At 47.9% G+C, this 13089-nt stretch overlaps 1 protein-coding gene across 1 annotated transcript in view; it reads left to right on the top strand.

Moving 5' to 3' along the window:
• Positions 1 to 13089, top strand: part of LOC141112672 (calcium-transporting ATPase type 2C member 2-like) — a gene marked incomplete at its 3' end in the record, with an annotated part of 112595 nt that overhangs the window by 38472 nt on the left and 61034 nt on the right. Inside the window, 4 exon segments of the mRNA XM_073605666.1 lie at positions 4038 to 4148; positions 5910 to 6026; positions 7123 to 7212; positions 8286 to 8321. Of these exon segments, the coding sequence (XP_073461767.1) occupies positions 4038 to 4148; positions 5910 to 6026; positions 7123 to 7212; positions 8286 to 8321 (354 nt within the window).

The following is a 13089-nucleotide window of genomic DNA, read 5'->3' as shown; positions in this document are numbered from 1 at the left end:
ATGCACAGTGCCCTGGATGCCACTGCCAGTGGTCAGAGGAGGCCTGTAATGCGCACACACACACAGTGCTGGATGGTGATCTGAGGGGAGGCCTCAGGCCTGCTGTAATTGTAATTTACACACTGCTTTGCTCTGGACATGGGCGCCTGGCTGTCGGTCGTCTCGTGAGTCGGGAGTGGGAAAGTCTCGTTGGTGGTGCACACAGTCGCTTGCTTGCTGGGAGCAGAAGCAGGCGGTGCTCCGTGAAAACTGGAAGTTAGTTCACCAGGGTAAACGTCCCTCCTTGATTTTCATCATAGTTTTCGTCAGTGGACGAAAATGTGCTGTACTTTTCGTTGACGAAATTAACACTGAGTGCCAGATACCACAGCATACCTTCAGTCTAGTGTAGCACCCTGTAGTTTTAGGCAGGGAGCGCCTCACAAATTTGCCTGCCAGGAGTAGTTATCCTGGTTGATGGAGATCTATTGATTTCTCCCGAAGTTTGGCCTTGTTCCACTTTTCTCTTCTACGACTAGGTGGCCGAGTACTTGGTGGTACTAGATATGAGAAGGGCAACCCAAGGTCAGGTTATGGGTATGTGGGGTATCTCAGCCAATGGGCAGGGGTTTTCTTGAATCCCTTGGCCTGCTGGAAGAACCTATATATTTGGGTGATCTATGTTATGTGCCACCTGGACGGCTGTCTGGATGGACTTGTGTTGTATTGCCTGGGCTACTAGGCCAGAGGTGTGCCTATCCCGGGCACATCTAGCTGCTAGGCTACCTGAGGGCCTATCCAGAATCAACCAAAAGTGACGGTTCTGTTGGCCGGAGAACCTGTTGTGGTCGGAGGTAGAGGGAAAGCTGTCGCCAGTAATGGACTATCCACCTTATTACCAGGGATTACAGTGAGTAACTGAAGCAAAAACCGAAGCAACATTCTCACCAACCGGGGAAGGTGAAGGGTCAGGAGACTTTAGTGGGAATCAAGCCAGGGACCCAGCCAGTGAAGGTGACGCTTGCAGAGCAGCCTTGTGTGTCAAGCTAGGGACTGAGCAGGCCAGCGTGGGTGAAGCTTGAGAGTTATCTAGAGTGCCAAGCTAGGGACCCAGCAGAGAGGTGGGGATGATGATTGAGGAAGATACCTCTGTGAAGATTGGAGGAGATCAAGGGATTCAGTGGCAGTGAATCAGTGGGTCTAGTGAGAGACCGAGATCTCAGTGTATGGAAGAACTACAAGGAGAACTTGTAGTGAAGCTGAAAGAACTTTTACTCTTTGTGTTAGGAACTGTTCAAAACTGTTGCCATAGGAGACAGCATTCCTACACATGCAGATGTGGCTTCTTGCTGGAGGCCTTTCCTTGCACGGCTGTCTTCCTATTGAAGTCTCGGAAGTCTCCTAATTGAATTTGCAACTACCTAAGGGTGTCCTGGCCCTAATCTTCTCTCCCCCAAAAATACAAAAGGGACTGTTAAAATAAAAAAAATAAAGCCTCTTTTGCATCCAAGAAGTGTCTGGCGCCCAATGACTTTCACCATCTTTGCACCCACTGTGCCTCGCAACCCACCACATACAGAAGGATGTCAGCTATCTCTGGCCCTGGAGGTTCTCATTAGACCGAAGGAGGCATGGGACCTTGCTACACTAGTGTAGTCCCTGTTTTTTTATATGATGACCTCTATACATTGATGATGACCTCCATAGTGAACAATATTTGATCAGTTCTTCTATTTGATAGATATTTAAGAATTCCAATGATAGATTTGAACATGTACGCTATATTAACAAAAGTATTGGGACGCCGGCCTTTACACGCACATGAACTTTAATGGCATCCCAGTCTTAGTCCGTAGGGTTCAATATTATTATGCACTATTGAGTTAGCCCACCCTTTGCAGCTATTACAGCTTCAACTTTTCTGGAAAGGCTGTTCACAAGGTTTAGGAGTGTGTCTATGGTAATACTTGACCATTCTTCCAGAAGTGCATTTGTGAGGACAGGCACTGATGGATGAGAAGGCCTGGCTCTCAGTCTCCGCTTTTATAATCCCAAAGGTGTTCTATTGGATTAAGGTCAGGTCTGTGCAGGCCAGTCAAGTTCCTCTACCCCAAACTAACTCATTCATGTCGTTTATGGACCTTGCTTTATGCATTGGTCCAAATCATTTGGTGGAGGGGGGATTTTGGTGTGGGGTTGTTTTCTCTGGGTTGGGCTTGGCCCCTTAGTTCCAGTGAAGGGAACTCTTAAGGCGTCAGCATACCAAGACATATTAGACAATTTCATGCTCCCACTTTGTGGGAACAGTTTGGGGATGGCCCCTTTCCTGTTTCAACATGACTGAGCACCAGTGCACTAAGCAAGTTCCATAAAGACATGGATGAGCGAATTTGGGGTGGAGGGACTTAACTGGCCTGACCTCAACCCAATAAAAAACCTTTTGGATAATTTATAGCGGAGACTGCGAGCCAGGCCTTCTTGTCCACATCAGTGCCTGACCTCACAAATACGCTTCTGGAAGAATGGTCAAGCATTCCCATAGACACGCTCCTAAACCTTGTGGACAGCCTTCCCAGAAGAGATGAAGCTGTTATAGCGATTGGATTGTCTGCCGGATTTGGTCCGTTGGCGTCCGTCAGACCAGTCCGGTCGAAAAGTCCGACCATGTGTACGCAGCATAAGACTGGGATGCCATTAAAGTCCATGTGCGTGTAAAGGCAGGTGTCCCTATATATAATTTGAGGAAAGTATCCCTGGGATGCTTGCTGATGGGGGGCTATTTAGGAATAATGGGGGTTATTTACAAAAGGAAAATCCACTTTGCACTGCAAGTGCACTTGGAAGTGCAGTCGCTGTAAATCCGAGGAGGACATGCAAGGAAAACAAAAAACAGCATTTTAGCTTGCATATGATTGGATGATAAAATCAGCAGAGCTTCCCCTCATTTCAGATCTACCCCTTAGATTTAGAGCGACTGCACTTCCAAGTGCACTTTCAGTGCAAAGTGGATTTGCCTTTCATAAATGACCTCCAATGTGTTTAGATATTGGGTAGCCCTGAAGAAGGAAGTGCACCCTCGAAACGTGTAAAAGAGGATACACACTTGAGGTGCAACATTTGAGCATTTCCTGTACCAGGTGTGTAGAGCAGGCCTCTCCATAGATGGATTTTATAGTACATGTGTTTTCCATACATTTTTGTGGGTATGCTATTCTTTTATAAAAGATATAGCAATTCTTCCGCTGCACTTTGGTCTATGATGAGGTATAAGGATTTCCTGGAGAGCTGCAAGGTCATAGATATCGCTGTGTATTCCAATGGGAACCCTCCAATGAGCTCTGGCTGTTAGAATGTTACTAGAAGAATTGTATCCTTTCATCGCCCCAGAGCTGACATTGTATTTAATTGTATCCTGTGCAGTAAATGTTAGATTCATATCAGTGATTTGGTATGTTCATGTCAGTGTCTGTAGATTCTTATCCGTGTCTCTGTAGATCTATGTTGTTTTTTTTTAGATTCCTATCAGTGTCTCAGTAGTAGGTTCTCTGTTTGTGGGTATGTACACCACTGTCATTGGTGGATACACACACTACTTTCATTGGTGGGTGCCTACAGCACTGTCATTGGTGGGTACCTACACCGCTGTCATTGGTGGGTACCTACACCGCTGTCATTGGTGGGTACCTACACCGCTGTCATTGGTGGGTACCTACACTGCTGTCATTGGTGGGTACCTACACTGCTGTCATTGGTGGGTACCTACACTGCTGTCATTGGTGGGTACCTACAGCGCTGTCATTGGTGGGTACCTACAGCGCTGTCATTGGTGGGTACCTGCACCGCTGTCATTGGTGGGTACCTGCACCGCTGTCATTGGTGGGTACCTGCACCGCTGTCATTGGTTTGGTGTGTACAGCACTAGTGGAGGCCCTCCATCACCCCTCGCCCGTTGTAGTTATTGAATAAAGTAAAGCTCTGGGGTTCGGGGACTAGGAGTTTCTGTAGCGGATTTTGTTAATATATAAATAATGCCCAACAAATCTCCTTTCTTGCCGCAGGCGGACGACCAGTGTGAGCTGAAGTCGGTGGAACATGGCGATGATGTTGTATCATTGACAGCGAAGGAAGCGAGCCGTCTGAGTGAGGAGGAAGTGATAAAATATTTACATGTGAGTCGCACTTCAGTTTTATTTGTTAATCCGGCAATCAGGATGAGGCTCATCACTGAAGGCGGATTTCATGTATTCAATTGTCAGAAGAAAGTCTTCTGTGAAATAATGTGACCGTGGAGGGGTGTGTGGAGGGGTATATGGAGAGGTGTGTGGAGGGGTGTGGAGGGGTATGGAGGGGTATATGGAGACGTGTATGGAGGGATGTGGAGGGATGTGGAGGGGTGTATGGAGGGGTGTGGAGGGGTGTATGGAGGGGTGTATGGAGAGGTGTATGGAGGGGTGTGGAGGGGTATATGGCGAGGTGTATGGAGGGGTGTGGAGGGGTATATGGAGGGGTGTGGAGGGGTATGGAGGGGCGTGGAGGGATTTCAGGTACCTGAAATCAGAGACGGCTGTAGACATTACACAATCATACCCGCTCACCTGTCATAGATCTGGGATCAGCAACCTTCACTAAACCATATCACAGGAACACGATAGGAAGGCCGATCACAGTTGGAGATTTGGAGGAAGCTGAGAAATCTAGAAGAGACTTTAGGGACACAGAATAGTGTTTAGTGTCACTTTAAGTGTCATGTTCACAAATAGCAGCGCATTGGTGAACAATGGCGCATTGTAGAATTGTTTGTTTTCAGTCCTTGTGCTCATTGCTGTCCTGCTAATGGAGGTCATTAAATAATTGAGTTTAACTTGTTATTAACAGTACAACCACAAGTGCATACATCGATTATCTGCACACAAAGCGTGATCAGTCTCAATGCATGCATCTCAGTCCTCAGATCAGTCCCAATGCATGCATCTCAGTCCTCAGATCAGTCCCAATGCATGCACCACAGTCCCCGGATCAGTCCCAATGCATGCACCACAGTCCCCGGATCAGTCCCAATGCATGCACCACAGTCCCCGGATCAGTCCCAATGCATGCACCACAGTCCCCGGATCAGTCCCAATGCATGCACCACAGTCCCCGGATCAGTCCCAATGCATGCACCACAGTCCCCGGATCAGTCCCAATGCATGCACCACAGTCCCCGGATCAGTCCCAATGCATGCACCACAGTCCCCGGATCAGTCCCAATGCATGCACCACAGTCCCCGGATCAGTCCCAATGCATGCACCACAGTCCCCGGATCAGTCCCAATGCATGCACCACAGTCCCCGGATCAGTCCCAATGCATGCACCACAGTCCCCGGATCAGTCCCAATGCATGCACCACAGTCCTCAGATCAGTCCCAATGCATGCATCTCAGTCCTCAGATCAGCCCCAATGCATGCATCTCAGTCCTCAGATCAGTCCCAATGCATGCACCACAGTCCCCGGATCAGTCCCAATGCATGCACCACAGTCCTCAGATCAGCCCCAATGCATGCACCACAGTCCTCAGATCAGCCCCAATGCATGCACTTCAGACCTTATATTAGCCCCAATGCATGTACTGCAGTCCTCGGATCAGCCCCAAGCCCTCTACGTTTTATGAACACAGGGTACCGGTGCAGGTGTACCGTGAGGCCTCACCTGCTTAGCACACCTACACCCTCAGTCTCAGGCATCAGAGAGGAGGGTGGGAATGTCTTTATAAATCATATCCTATTGATCTGTCAGTTGCAGCCAATGGCAGCAGGTGGCAGTGCAAAGGGCATTGTGTACCCTCCAGGTTCATGTATGGGATGGGTTTGCTGACACCTGTTAGAACCAATACACTGTATCACCAGCCCGTCCTCTGCCCTCTCATCCTGACGCTCTCTCCATTTACAGGCAGACGTGAACACTGGACTGTCTGAGTGCGCGGTTCTCCAGCGGCGGGTGAAGCATGGCTGGAATGAATTTCAATTGGACAGCGCCGATCCAGTGTGGAAGAAATACCTGGGACAGGTAAGATATGAGAAGGACATTGATCTGGTTATGCCATTCAGAAGGTCTTTCACTGTACTTTGTTGGCAGAACTGCAGCCTCTGGTCACATGATTCTGGGCTGTCCCTGCAGAGTCTGTATAATATAAACTCGCATTACAGACTCCTTCAATGACCTCTCTGACTTCACCCATCTGAATGATTCCACATCCCGGCAGGGTTAAACGGTCGCTCCATGCAGCCTCTAAAACGCTGCGGGCGGTAAACCCGGTGTCAGGGAAATTAAGTGGAGTCCATTTCACTCTCAGTGAAGAAAGAGAGGAAACACTTAGCAAGTTTCTGCGTTCTCTGGGAGGGGAGAGATGTCTGTATCCACTTCTCTGCACACTTAGGCACCGTCCCCAGGGCCAACCGTGCAAGCGCCTTCTCTCAGCCAATCACAGGCTGATTTGTAATCATTTCTACACAAGACTTGAATAACGCAGCACAGTAGGGAGGGGCGTCTACATTGCAGCAGCTGCGGAGGGACTACAACTACCAGCAGGGCCTGCCACATGTAGGGAAGGGGCGGCCTCAAGCAACAAAAAATTAAATCTGAAGATGAAAAAAATCTGAGCAGCATTTCATTTTAAAGTGCAGCACAAATCAATAAATGTTACCTCCTTCCCCCAGAGATCCAGGGAGAGGATCTGATATAATCCATAGCTGACACGCTAACCCAGGCCCCACCCTCTTCTGCTGCATCAGGGGGATAGCACGACTCATGCAGGAGCAGAGCTGGGAAGTCACCTACTGCGATATAAATGTTTAACATTATTAGTGTGCGACTGGGGGGGGGGGGGGGGGCATTAGAGTGTAAGCTCCTCTGGTGCAGAGACTGACGTGACTGGCTCACTGTTCTCTGTACAGCACTGCAGTATATATCAGAGCTATATAAATGTATAATAATAATAGTGTGTGACTGTGGGGGAACATTAGAGTGTAAGCTCCTCTGGTGCAGAGACTAATAAGACTGGCTCAGTGTTCTCTGTACAGCACTGTGGTATATGTCAGAGCTATATAAATGTATAATAATATACAGCTGAAGATTGGACATTCTGTTTTTGTCTTTCTATCAGTTTACGAATCCGCTCATCCTGTTGTTGCTTGGCTCCGCCCTGGTCAGCGTCATCACAAAGGAGTACGAGGATGCAGTTAGCATCACGGTGGTAAGTTGATGTCGCATTGCTGATTTGTGCTGTTTCCACCTGCAGGTGAATTTTGAATCTGAATAAACTCGCCTCCAACTTCCATGAAATCCAGAGCTTCCAGCTTCCTCTGGTGCTTTTCAGCCAGGTCTCTCTATCATCCAGTCAAAATTCTGGTCTTCCATTGCTTTGACTAGGGCACAGAACAGGGTTTTGGTTTAAGGGTACTCCATCTTGTTATAACTCTCGATTTATGTTTTTTTTTCTTTGTCCCGCCCCCAATTTGGTGACCCTCCTACAACTTTTACTAAATTTCTTATTTCTGTGCTTTTCAGCAGTCTAATATAAGTATATTTCCCAATATAGCCTATGAAATATTATATAAGTATATATGAATATGGTGCTGAGTGACTGGGGGGATGGGATCACCCTTAGCCCAGATGAGCCCCCATTATGCGTGATGGTTTTCCTTATTCCAGCCTCTCAGGAGCCCAAGGAACCTGCATTAAATTCCCCTAATATATATTATATGTAAATCTTGCTAATCCTGCGGTGATCCTCACATCAGATGTTTGTTGGCAATGCCTACCAACCGATCATCTGATCCTGAAACTCTTTACTGATTGTTTGGGGGGGCACCCAATGTGTTTTGTTAAAGGAACACTCCACCTATGAGTGGTTCCTGGCCAGCTGGAATCACATACCAGACATTACACAGCAATATGAACATTCCTTGCTGGGTTCTGGCTCCATCCCCCTGATGCTTCTCCTGTGATGGGAAGGGATTTCTGCATCAGGGGGTAAGACTCTCCAGCAGTGGCTGGACTACAAACAGTGTAGACTCGCAGTGATGGTGACATTTCCCATGATGCTCATGCACTCTGCAGTATAGTTGAGCATCATGGGAAATGTAGTTCCAAAACATTTGGGGTGCCAAGGTTCGCCATCACTGGTGTAGAGTATAGCGTTTGTCCTCAGATCATTGTCGGCCAGTCCATTGGCTCCTGTTCACATGTTCTTTACCACACATTGTTCTTGGCAGCTCCTGCTCCTGCCGGATCCCTGACCTGTGTTTTTGTCTCTTCTCACTGCAGGCCATTCTCATCGTGGTGACGGTGGCCTTTGTGCAGGTATGTCATGGCAGCCAGAGGTGGAGTGGTCTATGGGTAGTATGTAGAGGTATTTTGGTATATGGAGGTATTTCAGTGGTGCGATGTGTGAAGATATTCTAATGGGGTGGTATGTGGAGATGTTTTGGTATGAGGAGATGTTCGGGTGTGGTGGTATATGGAAATATTTTAGTAGAGCGTTATATGGGGATGGTATGTTGGAGGTATTTCAGCAGGGTGGTGTGTGTATGTATTCTGATGGGGTGTTGAGGGGGTATTCAATAGATGGAGGTATTTCAGTGGCGTGGTATGTTGAGATATATTGGTATATGGAGGCATTTTGGTGGGGTGGTGTGTGATGGAGATATTTTGGTATATGGAGGTATTGCAATAGGGTGGCATTTGGAGATATTTTGGTGGGACAAGATGTAGTGGTATTCCAGTGGGGTGTTATATGGCGGTATTCTACCCTCCCTCCTAGATTGTAAGCTCTAAGGAGCAGGGCCCTCTGATTCCTCCTGTATTGAATTGTATTGTACTGTCTGCCCTAATGTTGTAAAGCGATGTGTAAACTGTCGGCGCTATATAAATCCTGTATAATAATAATATTCTAATGGAGTGGTCTATGGAGATATTTCAGTGGGGCAGGGTATGGACATATTTCCATATGTATGGAGATATTTCAGTACAGTGCATCCGGAAAGTATTCACAGCACTTCACTTTTGGCACATTTTGTTATGTTACAGCCTTCTTCCAAAATGGATTAAATTCTTTATTTTCCTCAAAATTCTACAAACCATACCCCATAATGATAACGTGAAAGAAGTCTGAAATCTTTGCAAATTCATTAAAAAACAAAAACAGAAAGAAAAAAAACTCCCATGTACATAAGTATTCACAGCCTTTGCTCAGTACTTTGTTGAAGCACCTTTGGAACCAATTACAGCCTCAAGTCTTTTTTAGTATGATGTTACAAGCTTGGCACACCTATTTTTTGGGCAGTTTCCCTCATTCTTCTTTGCGGGACCTCTTAAGCTTCATCAGGTTGGATGGGGGGAGCATCGGTGCACAGCCATTTTCAGATCTCTCCAGAGATGTTCATATGGGGTTAAATTCTGGGCTCTTGCTGGACCACTCAAGGACATTCACAGAGTTGTCCCATAGCCACTTCTTTGTTATCTTGGCTTTGTGCTTAGGGTCGCTGTCCTGTTGGAAAATGAACATTCGCCCCAGTCTGAGGTCCAGATCGCTCTGGAGCAGGTTTTCATCAAGGATGTCTCTGTACGTTGCTGCATTCATCCTTCCCTCAATCTTGACTTGTCTCCCAGTTCCTGCTGCTGAGAAACATCCTCGCAGCATGATGCTGCCACCACCATGCTTCACTGTAGGGATGTTATTGGCCAGGAGATGAGCAGTGCCTGGTTTCCTCCAGACATGACGCTTGCCACTCTAGCCAAAAAGTTCAATCTTTGTTTCATCAGACCAGAGAATTTTGTTTCTCATGGTCTGAGAGCAGGGCCGATCCTAGGGTCACCGGCGCCTGGGTGCAGAAATATTTCTGGCGCCCTCACATGGGCGTGGTCATCTTACCAACTCCTCCCCTTTACAAACGATTCTATGGCAATGACTCAAATACAGAGCTGCTCCTCTAAGAAGTCTTCGTTACCCTGAAATCCTCCCATGATCTCTTAACAATAAAGAAAATACAGGAAGAGAGAACACTAATGAGACCTGGAGGGGAGTCTCTCTGATGCACACAGAGAGGGCTTCTGTTAGAAAGAGTCCCAAGACATAATACAGGATACGGTCAAAGACTGCAGACATGATACAAAAGATGGTCAGAGACTGCAGACATAGTACAGGAGATGATCAGAGACTGCAGACATAATACAGGAGATGATCAGAGACTGCAGAAATAGTACAGGAGATGATCAGAGACTGCAGAAATAGTACAGGAGATGATCAGAGACTGTAGACATGGTACAGGAGATGATCAGAGACTGCAGACATAGTACAGGAGATGATCAGAGACTGCAGACATGGTACAGGAGATGATCAGAGACTGTAGACATAGTACAGGAGATGATCAGAGACTGCAGATATAGTACAGGAGATGGTCAGAGACTGTAGACATGATACAAGAGACAGTCAGAGACTGCAGACATAGTACAGGAGATGGTCAGAGACTGCAGACATGATACAAGAGATGGTCAGAGACTGCAGACATAATACATGAGATTGTCAGAGACTACAGACAAGATAGAATAGATGGTCAGAGACTGTAGACATGGTACAGGAGATGATCAGAGACTGTAGACATGGTACAGGAGATGATCAGAGACTGTAGACATGGTACAGGAGATGATCAGAGACTGCAGACATGGTACAGGAGATGATCAGAGACTGCAGACATAGTACAGGAGATGGTCAGAGACTGTAGACATGATACAAGAGTCAGTCAGAGACTGCAGATATAGTACAGGAGATGATCAGAGACTGTAGACATGATACAAGAGACAGCCAGAGACTGCAGACATAGTACAGGAGGTGGTCAGAGACTGCAGACAAGGTGCAGAAGATGATCAGAGACTGCAGACATAGTACAGGAGATGGTCAGAGATTGTAGACATGATACAAGAGACAGTCAGAGACTGCAGACATAGTACAGGAGATGGTCAGAGACTGCAGACATGATACAAGAGATGGTCAGAGACTGCAGACATAATACAGGAGATTGTCAGAGACTACAGACAAGATAGAATAGATGGTCAGAGACTGTAGACATGGTACAGGAGATGATCAGAGACTGCAGACATGGTACAGGAGATGATCAGAGACTGTAGACATGGTACAGGAGATGATCAGAGACTGCAGACATAGTACAGGAGATGATCAGAGACTGCAGACATAATACAGGAGATGGTCAGAGACTACAGACAAGATAGAATAGATGGTCAGAGACTGCAGACATAGTACAGGAGATGATCAGAGACTGCAGACATAATACAGGAGATGGTCAGAGACTACAGACAAGATAGAATAGATGGTCAGAGACTGTAGACATGATACAAGAGACAGTCAGACACTGCAGACATGGTACAGAAGCTGGTCAGAGATTGCAGACATGATACAAGAGATGGTCAGAGACTTCAGACATGATACAAGAGATGGTCAGAGACTGCAGACATGATACAAGAGATGGTCAGAGACTGCAGACATGATACAAGAGATGGTCAGAGACTGCAGACATGATACAGGAGATGGTCAGAGACTGCAGACATGATACAAGAGATGGTCAGAGACTGCAGACATGATACAAGAGAAGGTCAGAGACTGCAGACATGATACAGGAGATGGTCAGAGACTGCAGAAATGATACAAGAGAAGGTCAGAGACTGAAGACATGATACAAGAGAAGGTCAGAGACTGAAGACATGATACGATACAGGAGATGGTCAGAGACTGCAGTTCCTATGGACGTTAGTAGATAATGGCCGATCGGCCCTCTCACCTGAGCCAGCGATGGTTCCTCTGATCAGGAGTCAGCTCACTCTGAATTGGGATGGCACCAGGCTGTGTGTCTTTCACTCTGGTGGCGCAGGGCAGTGGGGTTTCCTCTCTGATGGTGTTCCCTCAGCACTGCCCTCTCCCTCTGGAGTCCTGGGTGTACTTCCCTGAAAGCTTTCCCAGGCTCCTGTATCTCTCTCTCTCTCTCCCATTCAGCTGAGCCTGCTGTGTGGGCTGCAGTTTCCGTGTTACAGTGGGGCTGCTAGTCCTCGGGACTACATGTCCCACAATCCTCTTCTCCTTTTTCAATTCTATTTTTCCCTAGCTGATATAAAGGCGGGGGAAGAAACATAGTGGGAGGCTGTGCTGGCCAGTGCCGCTCACTAGTATAGCAGTGCACGTGCGGAGGAGAGGGAGAGGGAGGGGAAGGGGCGAAAGGAGAGCCCGCAGCTGCAGTGACGGCACTAGGGTTGGTGTCACCAGGTGCGGTATAACATGGTGTCACCCTCCTTCCACCAACTTTAGTCCCCCCTTCGTCAGTGCAGACCCCCCACTAAGTATAAACCCCTCTCTCAGTACAGACTCCCCTTCATCAGTATGGACCCCCCCAGGACAAACCACCCCCCTCCATTAGTAGAACCCCACCAGGACAACCCCCCCTCCATTAGTACAGATCCCCCCAGGACAAAGCCCCCCTTCATTAGTACAGACCCCCCAGGACAACCCCCCTCCATTAGTACAGACCCCCAGGACAAACCCCCCCTCTATTAGTACAGACCCCCAGGACAAACCCCCTCCATTAGTACAGACCCCCCAGGAGAACCCCCCTCCACTAGTACAGACCCCCACAGGACAAATCCCCCCTTCATTAGTACAGACCCCCCAGGACAAACCCTCCTCCATTAGTACAGACCCCCCCAGGACAAACCCCCACCATTACTACAGACCCCTCAGGAAAACCCCCCCTCCACTAGTACAGACCCCCACAGGACAAATCCCCCCTCATTAGTACAGACCCCCCAGGACAAACCTCCCCTCCTCTAGTACAGACCGCCCACCAGGACAACCCCCCCTCCATTAGTACAGATCCCCCCAGGACATCCCCCCTCCATTAGTACAGACCCTCCTGGACAAACACCCCCCTCCATTAGTACAGACTCCCCCAGAACAACCCCCCTCCATTAGTACAGACCCCCCCAGGACAACCCCCCTCCATTAGTACAGACCCCCAGGACAACCCCCCTCCTCCATTAGTACAGACCCCCAGGACAAACATCCCCC

The sequence above is a fragment of the Aquarana catesbeiana genome, linkage group LG11 (assembly GCF_042186555.1).
Source record: "Aquarana catesbeiana isolate 2022-GZ linkage group LG11, ASM4218655v1, whole genome shotgun sequence".
NCBI lineage: Eukaryota > Metazoa > Chordata > Amphibia > Anura > Ranidae > Aquarana > Aquarana catesbeiana.
The sequence above is the reverse complement of the archived record's forward strand: the minus strand, read 5'-3'. Positions and strand labels throughout refer to the sequence as shown.